The sequence below is a fragment of the Pseudopipra pipra genome, chromosome 8, assembly GCF_036250125.1.
Source record: "Pseudopipra pipra isolate bDixPip1 chromosome 8, bDixPip1.hap1, whole genome shotgun sequence".
Classification (NCBI taxonomy): domain Eukaryota; kingdom Metazoa; phylum Chordata; class Aves; order Passeriformes; family Pipridae; genus Pseudopipra; species Pseudopipra pipra.
In genome coordinates, this window is record NC_087556.1 from 9,956,929 (window position 1) to 9,978,636 (window position 21,708).

A 21,708-nucleotide genomic window follows, 5' to 3' on the forward strand; every position below is an offset into this window, starting at 1 on the left:
CTTTGCGATTAGAACTGAACCATCTACGCTGATGTTCAGAGGCAGCTGACACAAAACCAGACTACTTAGTTATCTTGTTGACGAGCCAGAGAATCCATCAGGGAAGGTGATAATGGAAGGTTTCAGTTTTTGGATGAAAGCTGGTTCTTGCATGGCTGGTTTAGAGCATGGGTGAGCCTCAGGTCAGCCTGCAAAAGGCCATAACATAGATAGATTCTGACAAAGGCAGTGAGCAATTTTGGGAAATTATCTTCCAGTCAGCTGGGGTCTTCAGCCTGCCAACATTCAAAAGTATGATCATGCATCAAATTACTTAGCACTAAGCAGGTAAAGTTCTGGCTCCAGAGAAATCAGGATTTCATCCTGTGAATTTATTATTGTGAGAGCAGAAATAACACCCTCAGGGTTCAGTCTAGAATGACTCAGAGCCACCAACATGTACAGTTTCCAGAGAGAGATAAAAATCAACACTGTGCACTGACCAGGCTAAATCAGTCCACAGATGCATCCATTAAACCTTGGGAAGGTGATGAACCAGAGGCAGAAATGAGTTTCCCTTACATGTAATATCATGTCACTGACAATGCATCAGACAGCTCCAGATGGATTAAGAAGCTAAATAACCTCAGATACAGAAGCCATCATACCCATAATGATACACCGACAAAGCGGACCTGAAAAGCACAAATACCTTGAAGGTTAACACCTTGAAACTTTCAAAGTCAATAGCAGCAGAATTTTCCACTATTATTGTAACCTGAGCCTCATTCAGGACAGTTTGGGGAACCACTCGGAAGATGCCACCAGGTCCAACAAGACGGAGGTTGAATTTAGCATTGGCTCCCTGTGAACAAAAGCAGATACAGCAGGTTTTCAGTGAATGATGCATTTCTTACAGCCTAGATTGCTCTGATTCTTCAAACTGTACAAAATAAGAATGGGTCTTACTGCTTAGAGCCCTCTGCTCTCCATCCCTTGGGGAAGAGACTGCTAAGAAGCTTAGTTGTATAATCCCTCCAGCCCTGGTCACAAGACAGACACAGCTTTTCTTAAAATAGATTGACAAGCTTGGTTATTCTTTCAGTCATAATGGAAAAACCTGCAGCAGGATTGGCTGAGAGAGGGATCTTGTGGCAAGCAGCTTTGGGCTTCGTGCCACACACTGTGAGCTACTGCAGGTGACAGATATGACAGCACATGCACATCAGCAGGCAAGTCCTGCCTCTTCCTCGTTCCTGTTAAGGAAAGACAACTGAAGTATTTGAGCAAGGACAATGGAACCCTAAAAAACCCAGTCTTATAGAATGGTTTGGGCTGAAAGGGACCTTGTAGTTCACCATGTTCCAACCCCCCTGCCACAAGCAGGGACACCTTCCACTAGATCAGGTTGCTCAGAGCCCCATCCACCAGGCCTTGCACACTTCCAGTGTTTGGTCTGTGTCTAAGAACTCACAACCTGGGAGTTTTTAGGGATGATCAAGATGCAGAGTCACAAAGACATGCAATTTCCAAACAGAGGTGATGCTCCACATTTTGCACTGACCGGATTAAGCTAGCCCAGAGTTGCAGGCACTAAACCTTCTGGAAGTTGATGCACCTGGGGGCTGGAAAGGACCTCCACTTGTGCAGAATAAAATCTTACATACACACTTGTCAGCTCCAGGTGAAGTGAGAAGCCAAATCCCATGACAGAGATAAACTTTCTAGATGGAAAGAATATGGGAAGCAGCAGTATCCAAAAGGTTACCACCACTTGTGTGCAAGTTGGGGAGAATGAGCCAGAGCCAGATGGTCAGACTGATTCTCTTAAACCAAACTGGAACATGAAAGAAGATGAAATGGGGATTCTTATATTTCTGCCTTACAGAGAAGATGAGAAAATGAGCTTAGCCCACCACACCAAACTCTAAGTACAATACCAGTTTCTCAAACAATGTCATGTTTGCACTGTGACAGACAGATTCACTGCCTGGCTGGTGTCATGTTGTTCTCCCCCTAGCACGAATCTTGAGATGAAAAATTTCTAATAATAACTTGCAAACAGGACAACTCTACTTTCAGCTGTATCCCTGGAGGGCTTGTTATGAGCAGCTCTGGATGCAGCCCGAGTTCATGTCAAGAGAAAAAGCATTCAGCAGCAGTCCCTTAAGGGAAACAAAATGACCTTGGGTCCAAACTCAGTGGTCTGCATTGTTTGGTCACACAAACCCAGTCCCCAGCTACAGAGATGACAACAGGGTCTCTTTTGCTGGACACTAAAGCCAAACACACAACGCCAGAGCTCCTGAACTATGGAAAATAGTGCTGATGGCAAGAGTGGACAGTCTGACCACACAAAGTCCTCTGCACTTGGGACTGTACATGACTAGAAGAAGGGTGGCATGGGATGGGAAGAGAACTGCCTCCCTCCAATAACTGAGTGATTTCTGCCAGTGATGTCCACTGAACCCAGATCTGCTCAGAGCAATACAACGTCTCCAAGCAGACAGCCATGGGACATGGGAAGGACTGAAGGAACAGCAGCACCGAGCCCTAAGCTCTGCCTGTTGAAGAGGTCTGGGGGAGAAATTTCTGTCTGATTTTCTTGCATGTAAAGATGGCATTTTCATCTGGCCTACACCAGACTTTGCCCACAGCTTCCTCCTCCTCACCTGTACCATCCACTCCCCCAAAAGGAAGAGTCACTAATGGCTGTGACAGAAACAGACATGTTTAATTTTTTTCCTCTCTACACACTCATCTTATGTGGAAGGGAAAACATTGCATTCTCTGCCTTAAAATAAAAGCAACCCATCCCCTCTAGAGCAATGCCTTACACTGCACTAGGAAGCTTCTTGAAGAAATCTATACAGTGTATTTATCAATGTTTTCTGCTTATTTTACAGCCTAACTTGCAGCCTGAATATTTTGTCAGCCTAGATATATATTTTGTCTCTAAATAGAAGAGATGGGTTTTGTTTCTTTCCTTCTGCAGCAGCAGCCCCTGTGACAATAGCAGGATAGACGTAGCACTGCTTTGAAAGCAGTCATTTATCTGCTTGCTGCAGAGCAGCAGAAGGGAAGGGGAAGAAGCCAGTGGGTTTGATAAAGTACAATACCATCAAACCAGCACAATACTGAGCACAGTTACAGAAGAGAGCCCTTCCCAATAGTAATATAGTTCTCAGAAGCATTAAGCTTTTTTTCTTGTCACTACCTAACCTCAGGCTAACTCAGATGGATGTCACTCATACAGTATTTAGGGATCCCTATAGCAACCATCACCATAGTATCTACCGGCATCACAGGTCAGTTAGACTGCAGGCTGAGATGGATGGAGTCTTCTTTCCTTTTCCTTTACCTGGATAGAGTTAGTTTGGCTCTGGCATAATTTTTAAGACTACCTAAAAATATCAGTCCAGTGGGAATGATTTATCAAAGCATGCACTGCAGACCTTGACTGTAACATAAGGGCCAGAAGGACAACATATTGTAATAAAAACAATGTAAGGGTACAGACTACTGTTTCCTGCAGGGGCTGGAGATGATACAAACAGCATCTTCCCTTTAGTGAAGTTACTAAAGGGATTGGAACCTCTGAGTAAATCGCCAAAGGGAGTATGTTGTTGGATATTACACTGGCAACAATTGAATGTAACCAATACTTAGGGGAAGTTCATAAGGACTGTTCAACTTCAGTTGCCACAAGAACTGGGCTGCAGGTTTAGGACAAGCCTTTTCATCGACAGTATATGACAGACTAACTATACTTCTTGGTCCAGGCTCTCTGTGGTATTGGACCCTACAACTACTGTGTCTGTCCTAGGCTTTTGGGGAATGCAGGTGAAATAGCTGAATTCCTAAAATGACATTTCCCCATCTGACAGCTCTTTATAGTCTTTGAGAAAATAAGACAGGAAAAGTGAAAGTCCATTTACCTGATCTGAATCATTGACTGTGATCTTCAATCCCCTTAAGATTTCACCCTCTGGGGGATGCTCATACATGGTCAGTTCAAATCTGTTCTGGGGACCATTTTCTCCGTAGAACGTTGGTGGGTGGTTGTTGAGGTCGACCACACGTATGGTCACCATGGCAAAAGTGTGCTCAGAGGTGTCACCTTCCTGGCTGACTTCTGATGCCTGCAGCAGGCAGGAGAAAGAAAGGAATTATGAGGGTATTTTCTCTTTCCTCAGATTCATGTTCAGGCATTTTTCCACATGTACAAATCACCTTAACACACTAGCTTGTACAAAGATTCACAGATTTATTTTTCTCTAAAACCTCACTCCATTTCACACTAAAGTTTATGATGATTAGAAGATTATGGTAATAAACCAGTCCCAACAAAGCCCCAGTGAAAAAAAATCTCCTCCTAGTTTAGTGAGCTTAGTAACTCACCCTAGGTGAAAACAGTTCTCTTAAAACAAATAATTCAATAGAGGCAAGGTAATTGCTTGCCTAAAGTGTTGACAGAATAGAAAAGGAAGACAATGTTTAAATTTACTATAGTACCACAAGTAGTTCATTGTCATGTTGCTGCAAGGACTGCAGTCTTGAATACTTTGAGAAAAACTGTACTTGGGCTATTTACGTAAATATTTGAAAAAAGAAAAAATACATACTTTTTTTTAGACTTACAATTCTAGATGAGCTTAATTTAAACTGGATATAGTTAAGACAGACAGGCAAACCTAGCTGTTTTTCTAAACCAAAATATCAAACCTATCTGGGTTTCAACAACTCCAACATGCAGCCCGATTCACTGGATTGAACCTAAGACATTTCTTCTGCCAGGACAGAAACTCTGGCTGATGTTTTTAAAGCAACAGCTATCTCTAACATGCCTTTTTACTGGGTAATACAACACCCTTTTTGTTCCTCAGGTAGATTTTGTAGCCTGCAAAAGCTTTGGGTCACCACATAGATAATTAGGAGATCAGAAAAGCTTGCAAGGGCTTAAGTCATCCTGCCTCTGAGAAGCACTAGCAGACTGCAGTGAAGCAGTGTGAACAGAGGAAGAAATGGTGCCCCAGTTTAACTGAGACCATGAGAACTCTGTGATCTCCCAGGTACAACATGCTGCTTGAGCCCACTAGCAAGTAAGGGCCCCTGGGGATGCTACAGTGGTTCTGGCAATGTGCAAAGCCTCAAAGCTGCCTTTGACAATATTGTTCTTACCATGACAATAATATGCATTTGCTGAAGAAAACTGATTACAATTTAACTCTAAACATTACTCTACTCTCTACACTCTAGTCTTCACAATTTAACTCTACACTTTTAAATACTTTGTCTTTAGAAATTGCTTAAAATAATGCAGCCTGTCACAGGGATACCAGCTCATCAAGGTGTTAGCTCACTGAGGTGTCGACATGTACATGGCTGATCAGTGCCTCAGGAATGGATGCTGATATGATATTGAATGATCTGTCCCAGTCCTATTAATAATCACAGATTTGACTGTTACCTATCTTATCATACAGAGGTTACAAGACATTAATTCCCAGTTAAGCAATAAAATCTGGAAACACAGAGAACAGGTATCCACAGATGGTAAAGGACGTTGATTTTCTAGACTCAGAGATGAAATTAGGACAAGATGACTTCATTTGAAAGAAGTAATTTGAGATACTAAATAGGCCAAGGAACAAAAGCAATTTGTTCTGTTTTATGCTACCTGGCATTCTGTCCAAATACAGGAGATAGTTTCTAAAACAGGAAAAGTCAGCTGCCTGAAAGTGGTCACAGAACATACCTGAACTTTTAGTTCATACACTTCTTTCTTGAGTTGATTTGGGCTTTTTATCACAGAAATGGCTCCAGTTGTGTTGCTGATTTCAAATGAACCTTCACTTCCTGCAATAAAACCATGATGCTCTAGTTACACGCCACACTCTTTCTCTGAAACAAGCATGAGCAATCAACTGTACACTTCATTAAGCATATCTTTGCCACTTTTGAAAAATGAAGCATTTCTATGACTGGTCACAGTGAGATGAAAACACAGATGAGGGCCAAAAAGAGTTTCCTCTCCTAGGAATGGCCCTATGGGTAGCTGTCATCACTTTTCTCTCCCCACCCTGGTAAGGTTCCCTTCAAGCCTCAGCAAACAGGCATGCAAATTTTTTATTTATTTCTATTATGCTGTCTTTTTTTATATGCTGGTTTAGACAAAAATAGACATTTGTCATTGTAATTAGCAAATGCATAATTAAGTCTCTGAGAAACAAGAACATTTCTCTCACTAATATCAGCTAAGGTGAGAAGTCTGACAATCTGTTACTCTTTCTGCAGACAGCATCTCTGGAGAAGCATCTTCTGGTCTTAAACATTTAGTTGTTAAAAAAAACTCTCAGCCTGTTGCAAGGTTGTCCTGAACAAAAAGGGGTTTTTGGAGTATCTGGGTAAACCCCAAGGTTTCTGCATTGAGGCAGAGTCTGACAGGCAGGATAGGGCTGCAGGCTGACTTTGCTACCACCCCCCAGCTTGCATAGATCTGAAGAGCAGATCAGTCACAGGCTGCAGTCCCTAGAGACTTCATAAATTTGTGCTGAAGCAAATGCCAGCTTGAAGAGAGGCGGCAGTGTCTCATCATGATATCAGGACCCATCCTGCCATCCCAGCCAAAAGCAGGCTGGTGCCCAGGAAGGGGGCTGGCTGGCAGCTCAGGGGGCCCTGTCCTGCTCTGCCGAGGGGCTGTGGCCATCCCTGCACACTGCCTCACATACAGTACTGACCACAACCAAGTGCTGTGGCAGAGTCTACCATCGAAAGGAAAAGGGAGGAAATCCCTTCAAATGAAGGAGATCAAGACTTCAGAAATAAAGGATGATGACCTGAAGGCTCAGTCATTTTTCTTTTTCTCAGTCTTAATTCCAATGCTGATTTTTAAACCATCCAATACTATCCTGTTTTTGCTAATACCTGCAATAACTGTAACTTCATTAAAGCTCACTAGATACAACATTGAACAGATATCGACTCATACAGTGGCCAATTATTAAGATACATTGGACTGGAAAGCGTATTCTGACTGAGAAGAAGCTTAAGTCAATAGTGGTTTCAAGCCACCATACTTCATGTTATTGTCTAGGTATCTCAGGGAAATTGGTAACTCAGAGTATGTAGCACTATATGTGTTCCTTTGTACAGTATGTTCAGAGGAAAGGAGCATTTTCCATTATTATCCCACACTCCCTGGACATGAAATGCTTATTAAGAACAAATAATTTCCTATTTGCTGTTAGTATTTTCTTGCCCTTTGACAACCCAGCTTGCAGATATTGGAATAATGGCTTGTAACAAATAATGCCAGTGTCTGAGGTGCAGGGCTAGAAACCTGTTGAGATCTTTTGTTCTCTTCTTCTTCAACTTTCTGTGCACTAAAGACATATTCCCTTTCCCTCTTTTCCATTTTGCACAAAAAAATTCCTTCATTAATGTGCATAAGGAAAGCCAGCCCCCCATTAAGTCGTATTTTCTGCTACTTATCTGTCATCCCCTTCCATCTTCGTTTTCCACTCTTTCTTGAATACTTACTTTTTTTTTATCCCAGAGAACCCTTTTGGTCCTTTTCTGTTTTCTTTGGAAATCTAATATCTCTTCACATTAAACTTATTTTCCTTTGACTTTTTCCCATTTTTTACACCTTCATTTATTCTCCTTAATTAATTTCCCCCTTGTTTATCATATTTTCATCCTATTTGTTTGTTTTTACTGCTCATTCTACACCTTTCTTTTCACCTTTTCTCATTTTCCATCTATTGTCTTCTGCAATCTACAACCTTTTCTTTCTAAGTGTTTTCTACCTTCCTTTTACCTATCTATTCCCTTGCATTAAAGAGAAACCTCAGCATGGGTCCCATCTCACAGCCCTCTCTGTTCTCTCTAGACCTGGCTGTTTAGGTCATGTAACACAATGAAGCAGTTACTCCATAGCTCTGCAACTACACCTCAGATTTGTCTTACGAAGTTCTGGGATCCCTCACACTTGGGAACTGGGGTGCCTAGTTGCTAATGGAAGTCTTGTTTTGGAGGAAGAGGGAACAAACAAAACTGAAGTTGTAGCCTGGAATTTATTTGAGCTAAGTTGTTGACTTCACCACCTAATGAATCATCAATTCAGCTAAGTTTCACATTTATGCTATTAAAAGACGTGGCAGACACTTTCAGAATAGCTGATGGAAAGCATTAATCTTCTGATAACACTGCTTTCTTCCACTGCAGTGTATGCCAGTGTCGCTTCACCAGCAAATATAATTTCTTCCAAGAAATCAGAGGCTTCACTGTTTAGCCACTTTAATCACAGTATTAATAAAAATGTGCCTCTAAATTCCATGTCTAGGTCTCCCAGTAAGGTCTCTCTCTTCCCAGATTAAATGATAGAGATGCTCAGTAGCAGTGAATGCATTTCCCTTTATGCTTTCTGAAATGACAAGCAGGCTACTGATGCCTAACAAATCAGCAACATTAACAGATCTAAGCACAGTTCTGTGAGGCAGATATTAAAAGTCACTGAATTGTATCTTAGCTATTCTCTGGTAGACAGGGCCGTGGAGTTGTTTGAGGTACCTGACATTATTTCATGAAACTTTATCTCAGTTTTATTAAGCTCTAGCATATCCTGTTCTAATTTAATGTCAGATCTAGTTTTGAGTGCCCTCCAAATTTCATACATGACAAGTCTACTCACCGTTCACGATGCAGTAATGAATACTGTTAGGCTTTCCTCTGTCTCCATCAAGAGCAACAACAGTAAGGACCTCAGAGCCCTGGGGAGAAATGGGAGATCAGAGTCTGTGTGCCAAGAACAGAGCAGTGAAATTGCAATTGCATGTTAATAAACTGAACTTCTGTAAGTCTTTCTGCAGTGAGATGCTGGGGGCAGAGTGGGTGCTTGTGCTGTATGGGGAACCCAAAAAGGGCCATTGACTCCCACCCAAGTGCTTGGCTTTGCAGAATGCTGTTTCTTGGACTAACTCTGCCTTGTTCCTACATCAACAGTTTAAATTGTTTCCAGTGACTACTCCAGCTGTGAAACAGCTGCAGATCCCATGTGGCCACAGGGCTGGCTAGTCGCAGGAGCAGTCGGAAGCCACAGCCAGGGACACCTGAATTGAGCCACAGGCTTGGACAGGGGATTTGGAGTAACCCATCTGAAACCCAAGGTTTAGTTTGGGTCAATACCAAGATTCACTCTGGTCCCTACTCTGTAGGCTCCTGCATGACTGTGTGCCCTGTGGCCACACAGTCTGCTGAGACACAGCAGCTGCCAAGGAGTCATCAGGTCACTTTGGTTCTACTTAATTAAGTTCAGACAGGCAGCAAAAGTAAACAGAGATCACAGAGCAACTTGGCCCACAGAACACTTAGGGCATAAAATTGTGATGAAAATGATGGTGATTTAACTGCCCTTAAACCTTCATTGCCATTCTCTCTGCACAAGTAATGTGGCCACGGGCCATACATACAGAACTTGTGTACTGGGGACTGTTTGCTCATATGACTATTCCTATCAGCTCAGAGTGATGATGACTGTTACACTAAAATGCTCACCCAACTGGCAATGAGCTGTGCAATTCAGGCCTGTGAACTAAAGTGTTACTGTTTGGGGCTGCAAAAACAGGGGACATTGAAGTAACTGTCAGTTAATCACAAATGGCAACAAGGAACATTTTCATGACAACCCTTGAGTGAATTTTTCAAACGAGAGCAAGGTTTTGTTAGACCAACTGGAAATACAGAACTGTATTTATTATCATTTATGCTGGAAGCAGCAATAAAATCTGCCTACTGGGCAAAATACAGTGCAATTCCTTTGAAGGTGACAGAGTACTTGTAAATCCTAACAACTCCACCAAGGAGAAAAGAAGCAAGTTTACAAAATTAACACCAAATGTGCAAACACCACTAAAATCAGCTATTGCCTTTCTCTCTGTGGAGTTCATTCTAATAGCAAAACCCACACTGGGAAGGACCGATTCGTGCTCCCATCATTATATCATAATGGTGTAAGTTATGAGCTCAAGCTGGATGTAATTAACATTTATTGACTCCCATTTCCACAGTAAACACTAACTCCTGTGTGCACCTGATAGTTATTTCAAGATCTATCTGTAACTATGCAGAATAAATCGATATACATAATATCATTGATTCTAAACACCTGCAAAGTACACAAGCATTACTCCTCTGCCCTGCTGAAATGTAACAGCCTCTGCAGTGAACTGCAGTATATTGTCATGCAAGGGCTGCAGTATACATTGGAGCCAAGAACAGAAAATAAAGACATGTCATTCTTGAAACTCAAGGGAAGATCAGCTGAACAGTGTGCAATCACATTGTTAAACAGATCAATAGCCTAATGTTGGGTAATTTCATGGGTAGATACTGTTTCTTGTCCTATGTATGAGGAAAGTTTTAATTAAATTTTATGTATCAGGGCAAAAGCTGATCCATATACAGCATCATATCACTGCTTATATACAGAGAAAACTCATTAGTTTGCAGCTCCAAGCATAACATGTGGCTTAAAGTCCCCAGTTGTAACTGGTTCTCTTAAGTATATCCTTGCTTGCTTGATAATCTGGTGGGTTTTAGGCCTGGGAGGACTTCCTGGCCTGTTCTGCCTAGCCAACCATCACTGATCAGAAAGCATCCTGCATTTTGGAGGTGTCAGGGTTGCTCCTCCCCAGGTGATGCCCATGGGACAACACAGAGAGTCTGGGGTATTTGGTCATAAATTCTCCCCACATCTCACACGACCAATTGTTGGTACCAGAGTGATCGCAGACAGAAAATATGAGCACTGTGAGACCACACAACACACAAAGGCTTCTAGCATGATGTGTTCAGGTGAGGTAACTGGCAACCTGCTTAAGCCTTCAGCCAAGTGCCTCTGGAGGTCTGAGCTATGGAAGAGCTCTTAGCCATTGTCTGGTCTTAGATCAACATAAATGGGCAGAATCCTTTCTGACATTAATGAGAGCAGAGGAAAGCCTTGCATGGCAAATTCACAATAGATGTGAATAAGAACAAGTCTGAGATTTGGTCAGCTCATTTCACCCAGGAGTCAAATCAGAGTTAAGGTCCCATTTCCAATAAAACCTGTGCTAGAAACCATAGGGCCATCCTGACTGAGATGGGAAAGGCTACACTTGTTCTCCCACAGATGACAACCAGCACTTACTGCGAGCGTATCCTCATAGACATATCCATAGTAGGGAGTCCCGATGAACATGGGAGGAGTGTCCTGAACATCCTCCACATTGATAGTAACTGTTGTTGTAGCTGAAAACACTTTGTTGTCTCCCCTGAGCTTCCCACCACCATCCTAGAAGAGAAGTCATCATCAGGTGCCTGCAAATGTCTGCTAATCAGCTTATGGCATTGCATGGACCTCATGACCCTTCAGAAGCAGAGTCCCAGGAATCTTTCTCTCAACACATCAATTAATCTGTGCTGCCCTATTCCCTTCTCTCTCCTCTTTGTCCTGCTCCTTCTCTGATTAGGAAGACAGTTTGCAGTGTCTCATAAGTAATTTCTTATATTAAAAGTGGTTGGCCCAAAATATACAGTCATCCATGATATTTTATTAACAAAACAGGGGATAGGGAATGCAAATTTTTTGTTGGGAAAAAAAGAATGCTAGAAACTGACACTAAAAGTTAGCAACTAATGTCTACAGCTTTTCATCCCATATATTGTCTTGTCATAAGCACAGGACAATGCACAGTAGCAAGGTAGTGCATTTCTAGGGGGAAATAAAGCGTGCACATGCTCAGTCTCTTAGGGATTCTTATGTGATAAAGTGAAAGAACAGAGGAGCTGTGCAGCCAAGAACTGTGAGACAGCCACGGTGTATAAACAGTCTGTGGGGACTTGGCTACAGTCAACTCTGCATGACTGATACAGCAGAGCCAATTAGGAAGATGACTCGCAATTTCAGAAGCTTGTAACACCTCAGTCTCAGAGCACCAGCCGCAGGTCAGTGGTCATGCTGGTGTGCGAGAGTGAGAATTGTTCAACATGTCTACTGTACCAATTCTAAAAATCACATTTTTTGGAAAAGAGACGCTCTTTTTTTTCCTCCTTACTGCCCCAAAACCATTTAAGGCAAATTTTGTTACTTCTCCTCAAACAAACCTTGGCTAAATAAATACATAAAAAGGTTCATACATTTTTCATAAAATATGAGAAACTTGTAAGTAACAGCAAAATTGTCCTCTTTGAACCCATGTGAGTCTGTCTGTGTGACAGGTCCCCACAGGATCCTGAAAGACTTTACTTCAGAATCTATAAACTTTTAATGCCTGTTATGAATCCTCTGTCACAGGCACAGCACTGCTGGGAATGACAGTGGTAAGGGGGGATGTGCAGCAATATTTGCAGGATTTGAATAAGCTGCTGCCATGAGGTAAAAGAGAAGTGAAAGAAAGAAACACCCACAGATATTTCCAGAAAAGAAGTCCATAATTTGTGCTGTGCTGGGTCCAGCTGTGCCCTGTGTCTTACTGTGGGTGATGACTGTGACCTGCACTGTCCGCCTGCTGAGAGTTTGTCCTTGTGATGGTGGGGCTGTGCCCTGGCAGCATGAGGGAGCCCTCAGGGTTTGCCTGCACTCAAAGTCTGCTGTTTCTTAAAGCCAGGGCTGCTCACACCAACCCCTCACTTCTAGGTGACTCTCCAAACACAGATGACATGAATGATATGGGAAACCCAATCCCAAATCCTCCAGACACTGTTCAGCAGCAGACACCGGTTACCTTTCCTCCCTCACTTTTCCATGTTACCCCCCCCACCTCCAGGCGTTACAGAGGGAGTAACTGCTGCCTGCACGTACAACACTCATATTTGAACTAATCAGTCCTACTCAAACACAACACCCCACCCTCCTCTAGTTTCAGATAAAAGCCTTATACCTTGGCTACGACGACAACAAAATGCGTTCTTGATTTCTCATAGTCCAGGGTGACCCCTGTTTTGATGCGCAGCACTCCGCTGTGACGGTCTATAGTGAACTTGTTAGCGTGGATGTTCTAGAAGAAAAGGAAAGAAGAAACAGCAAGAGATTACAGGTATGGAAATAAGATTGCCATAGGGATTCATCTTTTATTTCATCTGCTAAGGGAGAAGACTAGAATAATGATATGGTTTGGGTGAATAATGTATTTGATGAATTTCACCTCTGTGTGTTTATGAACAATTCATGAACCGACCACGAGCCTCTCATTATTCAGAATAAATCAGTTACCTCAAATGTAGATATTTTTAATCTTTTAGTGTTTCACTGTGAAATTTTAAACTTTGGTTAACAGCGTTCATTGCATGGAGAGAGGTAAGGAGGCTGAACAGAAAAAAAGATGAGGGGAAAAGGAAGAAGAACAAAAAGTGTTACCCCTTAGTGTTTCAAAGTTCTACAATATTAAAAAATAAGCAGAAAGGTTGCATGTATAGATTATTGTCAATATAGTGGTGGTTTGGTGTTTTTTTGCGATATACAAGCAAAGTCTAAAAGACATCTGATGTTCAAAGAGGCCTAAAAAATACCTCCCTCCTTTCTTCTGAACTGGAGGTATCCATACAAGCACCTCTGTTCTGGTATCCATACACAGTGGCCACTGTCAGATAATCTTGGCCGTTTCAGTAGACACCACCCACCCACACCAAACTTGGGGAGAGGTTTTTTTCTGTGCAACTTGAGAATTCTCAGAGACTGTGCCAAAAGACATTTTTTTCAACAAATACACATATTTAGTATCCTTTTCACCACACAAATATGTGTATTTGTAAACTAGACATGGAAGTTGGAAACTGCTGTTCCTTGGTTTGTAGTCTATCAGCCCACTGGAAAAAGCTCTATGCGAAACTGAATCCTGCACAGACTGTATTTTAAATGGATCATAATTTGTGAAATCAAAGCTAAATTTCAACAAGGTACTCAAGGTGTTCTTTCACAGTATACCCAAGCTCTTGACAGGATTAGCTTTGATGCTATGTAAATATCTTCTAACTTGCTTCTGTATTTGTGTCCAAATTAAATATTAAAACAAATTTACTTTTGGTTTGTTGTTGGTTTTCTTTTTTTTTTTTTTTTTTTTTGTTGCCTCTTGAATAAGGGGAACTGCAGCTAATTTGATTGAAGCTTGTAGGAAGAAGGAATATTAAGGATATAATACAAAAAGTTGCCCTTTTGGAATTCAGATCTGTAATACAAAAATTCAGCTTTAAATACAGAGCCCTTTCAATTCTGCAGCAGTGGGCAATAACTTAAAGCTGGTGTCAAGCAGTCCCAGCTGTGTCAGTGAGAACACTTAGTACCTCATATTTCACACTGGGATCCAGGTATCAATTATGCACCAGACTGCTGCACTAAAGGGCGTATTTGGGTTTCCAGTGCGTTTTGCTTTCTAAAGAAAGCCATTTCGTGCTTTAGAAGTCCCATAAGCATACAAAATTACTAGCTGATCTTGCTCTCCTTGTCACTCCAAAGGAAGGGCCCTGCCCTGAGAAGTCCTGCTGGCAAGCACAGGAGTATCAGTGACAAATCCAACTCCCCCTCCTGCCTGCTGGACTGCCCTTGGCCGCTTGCAGTCAAACCACATACGTTTTGTCAATGCTTGTTTTCTTATGCACAGTACAAAATTGGTCCAATAGGCACTAGGACAGGTCCCACCCTCAAAATCCATTTTTAATCTACTTTCTGAGATCTCAGTAAATAAGATTTTTGAAGGTACAGACAATACCTTACCTGCAAGAAGTAGGTGATACTTCCTCCAGAACCCGTGTCTTTGTCTATTGCCTCAATCTTAAAGATACTGCTGCTGGAGGGAGTGTTCTGTGACCAGAAAGAATTACCAGTGACACAGAAGTAGAAAACCAGGTGAGTTAGAAGAAGTGAAAAATGAGCATGCAAGGAGGCAGAAAAAGAGAGTGATGGTAGAAAGAATGTAAGAGCACTGAGGGAAACAAAGAGCAGAAAGGAGGGAAGAGGTGGAGAAGTAGAAGGAAGAAATACTTTGTAGAATAAAAATAACAGAAAATCTTATCTAAGACAGAGTGTATCCTATTCCCATTGTAGTCCACTCTAAAGTTTCTCAGTGACTCATATCTTGGACCTTACTCCAAAACCAGCACACCTTAAGTACCTACAGACTTATTCCCTAAGTTTGAAGTGAATATTAAATATCTACCCTAACCCTAAACCAAAAGAATGCAAGTTAGTCCTGCACATCTTGTTGTTTTGCTGAAAACATACTAGCCCCTCTTTACATCCTATAGAAATACACTTCCATTATGCAAAGGAACTTCACCAACCTCTGGGACTCCGACTATGTAAGGTGTATTGATGAACTCTGGGCTCTCATCATTAGCATCCATTACAAGGATCCTGACTTTTTCAGAAACCTGGAGTAGAATATAAAGAACACATTTATGACTCAAGCTGTTTTTCAACATGTACCCATTTATTTGCCTGCTAAGCTGTAGTCAAAGGCAATGACAAACTGCGTTGCAATAGAACATCTGTGCACTACCAAGACTGAGCACATGTAAAAGAATACAGAAAATCCTCTAATCCAGAAGAATTTCCTTTGTGGAGAACACTCAGATACCTCAAAACTAAAGAATAAGCCTCAAAGTATTTTATAAATTACAGATTGGGTCTGATTTTCAAGGATTTTTTAATTTCTTTATGGCATTCAAGATACCATTACACATTTTATGGTATACATAAAAGTTGGTACTTGAAAACCATGAGCATTCATTTATGCCTTGTTTGGTGTCATGATATTAGCTTAATAGCATGCATAATCTGGATGTACAAATACATGCTACTAATATGTAACAATCCATTTTAAACAAAACCTGTGTTTTCCTGTAAAAACTTCAGAAGCAAATGTATTTGACCAACAGAGCTTTCTAGTTATTTGCAAGTAGACATGTGGATGCAATTCCATTATTTCCTATTTACAGAGGTTGCCAGGGCAGTTTTGCCTGTAAGATGCTGGCACCTCCCAAACATTTCTAGCAGTTATCTCAATTAATTTGTTTGAGATGAGGAGGAGTTCTGAGTTCTAGTGTTATCCAGTCTTGTGGATAGTAAGAAGGCCCTGCTTTTATGGCACCTCTAGTAATGAAGCCCATGTCCTCCTATTGGCAGACTACTATCCTGACTGTAACAGCATCAGTCCACAAATTGAAAATGCCAAAAAAATTCGTGGAAGTAGGAATGGATGCTTGTGCAATGCCTCAGATAAGTCCCTAATGATTAGACATGATCAAAGCTTTATCCAGCAGCAGACAAGAAAACTCCCACCACCTTAGCCTAAGCAAATCTTCTTAATGTCATGCTAGAGAAACACTGTGGAGGTGGAAGGACAGTCAGTTCTTGGGTGCCCAACACTAGTTCCTATAATATCATGCATTTCTCCAAAAAGCCTACGTATCTTTCTTAGGCATGAATCCTACTGCAGTGGCAGGGAGACCTCATAGGAAGCTGCTGCAATTCTGCAGTAATTCTGCAGGCCACTAAGTTCATCTTTCAGCTCACACCACATTGTAATTATCCTCAAATAGCTGAGCAAGGAGATGGAGTGACACTTGAGTTACTGTGAGTTCAGTTGCTCTTGGAACAGGAAGTAAAGCTCTAATGACATTATGTTTTCTGATAAAATGAGATAGTCCCTGCAAGGTGATTTAATAAGAGGAGGTATGTGGGGACAGAGAGTTTGACAAGCTATAGCATAAATACTTACTGTACTCAGGCCATCTGAAATACTGACAATAACTTCAATCTCATCTTCCTTCTGTAAATCAAGAAAGTTCCTTTGTTAGAGAGATGGTGTTTGCCCTGATTGTAAAAGGGACTGCAGATTTAAATGTGTCTAGGCAAGTAGATGATAGTAGCAACTAATCCCACAAAGCAATCACAGCACAGGCTAGGAAGACCCCTCAGAAACTCCACCTCTGGGCTCCTTGGACTTTCTGTGGCTACTGTCCCAGAATGTGTCACACAACAGATTTGGGAATCCCTGTTGTTCTGTAAAGTGCTAATGAAAATCTTTCATCTTTTCCAAGAAACATTCCCTTAAAAAGGCATGGTTGGTTCAAATTTTTTCTGTCTCAGCATGCAGTATTTTGAAGGGTTTACCAAGTACTGTGTACCTTTCTCTGTGAAGGAGATGTGAAGGACTCAATGCCCAGAATAAGGCTGCCTTTAGGCCACTATTGCTGGGAACATCTTTAACCCACATAGTTGCATAGATTAAAGGGCTGTGATGAACTAGAGAAGTGTCCTGGAACACTGCTTACACAAATCTCTACTTACTCCAAATGACAGGAAAGTCCCCTGTCTGAGGATTTGAGGACTGTAACTGCCCCTAAGCTCTTCATGGGGTGTGGGTGGGAGAAGATAGAAATAAAGAATAAACTTCTCTTTTGACAAAAGCTGCACAGATAGCAGCTGAAAAATTTGATAGCAGTGTTAGTGGTACAAGTCAACTGGAAAACTATGGGATGAGTGAAGTATCATGTCTTAGAATTGCAAAGTGTATTACATGATTCAAGCGAAATAAGCTGGCATTGTCCCTCAAAGTCACAGATCAAATTAAACTGAGGAAAGCTCTACAAAATCCTAGAGTGGTGCCATTTGACTGTACCTCTCTGTCAAGCTCCTCGATCAGTGTAACATTTCCAAGGTTCTTGTCAACAGAAAAGTAGCGTCTTGATCCAGCTTCATAGGTCAGGTCATATGTCACAGGATCCCCTTCTGGATCAGTTCCATTCAGAGTGTACACATGGGTACCTGAAAAATTGACATTCAACAGCATTTCCCTGTGGTTACTTCAATCAGCGAATATTTCACTAGTCTGTTCCTTAGGAATTTATCTACCCCATGACAGGCAAAAGTTTTGCAAATCAAATCCACCTACAGGGAGGTATGGATAAGCAGACAGTTCAATAGTCCTGATGACCACCTTTTAGCCAACTGGTTAAATCAAATTTATGAGTGCTGGTTTCTGTCCCTTCAGGCCCTTTCCTGTGGAACTGACCCTACATCAATACTGCTCACATACAACTGTTTACATAGGTGACAAGCTCTCGACTAACTCTTGGCCCAAGTGAGCCAAAGTGATGCTGTTGTACAACTGGGTGACAATCTCAGCAGTACCAAAAGGCCGTCACAGATCTCTGCTCTGTGGGAACAAGAGAACTGCAAACTAGCAGGCAGAGAATCTGGCAAATGAAGGGAGTGCTCCTGCAGGACTGGACCCAAGCTCTAGAACTCAGGAGGCGGAAGGACATTTTTAGACTTTCCCACTTTCAGAACTAACAGATGTAAAACTCTTCTTTCCTACTTTACTCCCCCTCATTAGCTTTCTCTTATTAAATTCTCTACTTGATACACCCACTCATGCTCATACCAATGAAAAAGTTTTTCAACTCATCAGTGTACTTCCTTCGCAACCAGGGGGTAGAGATTGTTATTTCTATTTCTAAACATTTGAGAAGCTGGTGCCAGTTTTTCCAGTAAACTGACTTTGTGTATCATAAATGATACTTCCTGGGGGAGTTATAACACTCATGTTTTCAAAACATGGTAAGGGTGTTTATTAGTATTATTTTTTTTAAATTCCATGTCTGTCATCCTTCTGTGCATTAATACCTTCATTCAAATAACTTCAAGCACTTTACAAATACCAGTTAACTAAACCTGAAATATAAACCACTGTTGTTGTTTCCTTCCAATCCACTGTGCCTTGGGTAAATTACCTGATATATTCAAGTGGTAAAGGTTAAGCACAGAAACTGTGCTTTACATCTAATGAAGTCCTCTGCACTGGAAATACTGTAGCCAAGTGACTCACTGGTTAGTAGTGGGTTTTGTTCATGCATGCAAATCAAATACAAGATGGAAAGATCCCTGCTAAGAAAATCAGCACAAAGCTAAGGAAGAACACTTTAAAGGGAACCCAGAAGACTCCAGTTTTATACTGCTCTGGCTCTGAGTTTCAGAGGTTTTTAATTCTATACTCAAAAATCACAATCTTTTTCTCATCTCCTCTCTGCAGTGGCAGTGGGGTTTTCCCCTGACCTGATCCACAAGCTTCTTTAACTCTAGGGCTTTGGCTGATGTCGTGCCCATAGCACTCACAGGTCAGCTTCTCAAATGTTTCTTCAGTTTTGCAAGGCAACCTTTCAGATCTCATTTGCTTATTCCTTGGTATGCAAACTGTGAAGCTGCTCAGTGCTTAATGGACATGCGACATCCAGGAATGAGTGGTGATATTTAGAAAACATGGCTGTCTTCTTGGCATAGCAAGAGATTATGCCAAGCCATGTGGAATCTGTTCTCACTTACGAGCAAACTCTCTTATGATAATTACCAGGGCAATATTTGGGCAACTTGGTACAGAAAAGTGTTCACACTGCAAAAATCAGTGAGCCTACAGGAGCACAAACAACAGATCCTGTTACGAGCTGGTTCAGCCGGCCAACAAATAGTCAAGACTTGCAAAAGAAGTTCACAAAACTACAAAACACTTTCTACATTTTTCTTTCACTTTTCCCACAAAACAGAGTAGAAAATAACAACACACTGTAAGTGTGATCTCTGAAAATTATTAGGGAAACACAATGAGCAGTATGATGAGGCTTCTCTGACTGCAACAGCTGAACTGTGTAAGTACAAGGAAATGCAAAGAGAGGAATAAACTGGGGCTAATTTAAAATAGTGTCCTGAAAGGACACCTGCCTCCTGATATTGCTGTCTACATAAGAGACAGATATTTGAAGACTTCTGAAGGTTCTGCAACACCAGCATTGACTCATTTATTCTTGTTTTCCAAAAGTTTTGTCTTAATATCTCAGCTGGGGGCCAAAGGGAGAATTCAGGTGTCAACTGTCAGCATCTGACTGACACTGTTATTAATACACTGCTTTTCTGCAGCCTTTTTTGGTCATTAGTTGTTTCTACTTCTTATTTGCCTTTCTGCCCTTCTTATTAGCTTTTTCTGTGCCTTTCATTCTACACACCTCTGCCTATCCTGCCTGTTTCTAGCTCACACAATTGTCTTTGGTAGCCGCTGACCAGTGTTGTGCAGTGGAAAACCAGGATGGACATCACATCTGAGGTCTCTTGGAGCCTGTGAGCAATGACCAGGCACAAAGTCTAGTGCTGTGGCTGCCCTGAAATACCCATGCTGGCAGTACACCAACTATAGACCATTCCTCAGGGATTGCAGGGCTGGAGAAAAACAGACTCTGAAAGTTTATGTGAACACATCTGAACCAGGGCTTGTTCTTCCAGTATCACAGTTTTCCTTCCTACATTTTCTATGAATTGTCTTATAAGCAAGACAGGATTTTTTCTTGCTGTTAAATGTGAGAAAAAACATTAATATTGATACAGACTGAGATTACTGAGGTTTTTGAGCAAGTAATGATGGACATCATTGATCTTTAAACTGGACCATTTGCTTTTTAGCTAAAGCTGATACTTCATTTTTCATAGTACAGAACACTTCTGTGCCTTTTCATTCTAGATCAAAATTTATTTCTAACTCATTATAATTCCTTATTTTTTCCAATTTGTAATTTCACTGCACAGTACTCTCCATATCATTAACACCCCCGGGAACACTTCTCAGCACAGTGTTAATGCCAATTAAAAATCTCTTCTCAGTGTGCTGCCTCTACTTGCTGAAAAGGAAATAAATGAAAAAGACAGATAAAATCTAATCAGTGAATACCATGTAAACAGCCTCTCCCTGTCAGAAACATATGGGAACAGAAGAGTCTCTATTGGGGATATGGCAAATGCCATGTAAGGGCCCCAGCTGGAAGAGCAGGATGGTCTGAGTACCTAGGGGATGGTGCAGCAGGCTGAGAGAGGGGAGTCCCGGGGAGCTACTCACTGCTTCCTGCTATGGCTGCTTCCCAGGAGCAATGCCAGGCTTTCACTCTGTTTTCCTATTCCATCTTAAAAAGTCATTTGCTCTCTGCTCCTGCCACTCGGGCTAAATGGCTGTCCCATGATGCCATTGCTCCATTTTACTTCAATTCTGACTCAAATTTAATCACAGCCAGCCTCTGCCCACAAGCTCTGGGGCTGGTTTTACCCTCTCACTGAACACACACTCTCCCTTTCTTGCTGTGCAACACTCAGTAATCAAATCCCCCTCATCAGTTAAACAAGCCAAGCACATTTTGGACTCATGCTTAGTCCTGCTATTGTCCGTGCCACCACAGCTGACATCTGTTAACAAGATGCTGAGAGGGATATCCATGGCCATGTTCCCAGGACAGGATACCTCTGTTCCCAGTGTCACAGCAAATACCATCTTGCCTGGGGTTACATGCCTGCTCTCCACTTGTCCTAGCCAAGGGTCATTTCCCCATCAGGAAAGGAAGTGGACAGTTAACACAAAGCCTACAGACCGCTATTTTACACTCCAAGCTCACCCCAAGCAAAGAGGAGCACAGGTTCCTGGAGGACATGGACTACACACCATGGGTACCTCAAAAATGTCTCCTTTCTCATTCACTGCCAGCTACCACTCCTTCCAGAGCATACCCAGGCAACTCCTGCTCCCTCCCTGCACCCTGGTGCACCAGCTGGCTGGCAAAGCGGGGACATGGCCAGGATCAGCAGCTCAAAAGCCACAGCTGCTATAGCAGCAGTTGAAACAGGCCTTGCAGCTGCAAATGCCTCCCGTAGGGAGAAGG

At 41.9% G+C, this 21,708-nt stretch overlaps 1 protein-coding gene across 1 annotated transcript in view; it reads right to left on the reverse strand.

Moving 5' to 3' along the window:
- The window catches only part of CDHR1 (cadherin related family member 1), a 72,511-nt gene that overhangs the window by 18,843 nt on the left and 31,960 nt on the right, over window positions 1–21,708 (reverse strand). The window contains exons 5-14 of the mRNA XM_064662512.1: window positions 17,640–17,785; window positions 16,737–16,787; window positions 15,298–15,387; window positions 14,732–14,818; window positions 12,903–13,019; window positions 11,171–11,314; window positions 8,675–8,753; window positions 5,738–5,838; window positions 3,918–4,121; window positions 692–844 (exon numbers count right to left, since the gene is read on the reverse strand). Of these exons, the coding sequence (XP_064518582.1) occupies window positions 692–844; window positions 3,918–4,121; window positions 5,738–5,838; window positions 8,675–8,753; window positions 11,171–11,314; window positions 12,903–13,019; window positions 14,732–14,818; window positions 15,298–15,387; window positions 16,737–16,787; window positions 17,640–17,785 (1,172 nt within the window). The remainder of the gene's footprint in view (window positions 1–691; window positions 845–3,917; window positions 4,122–5,737; window positions 5,839–8,674; window positions 8,754–11,170; window positions 11,315–12,902; window positions 13,020–14,731; window positions 14,819–15,297; window positions 15,388–16,736; window positions 16,788–17,639; window positions 17,786–21,708) is intronic.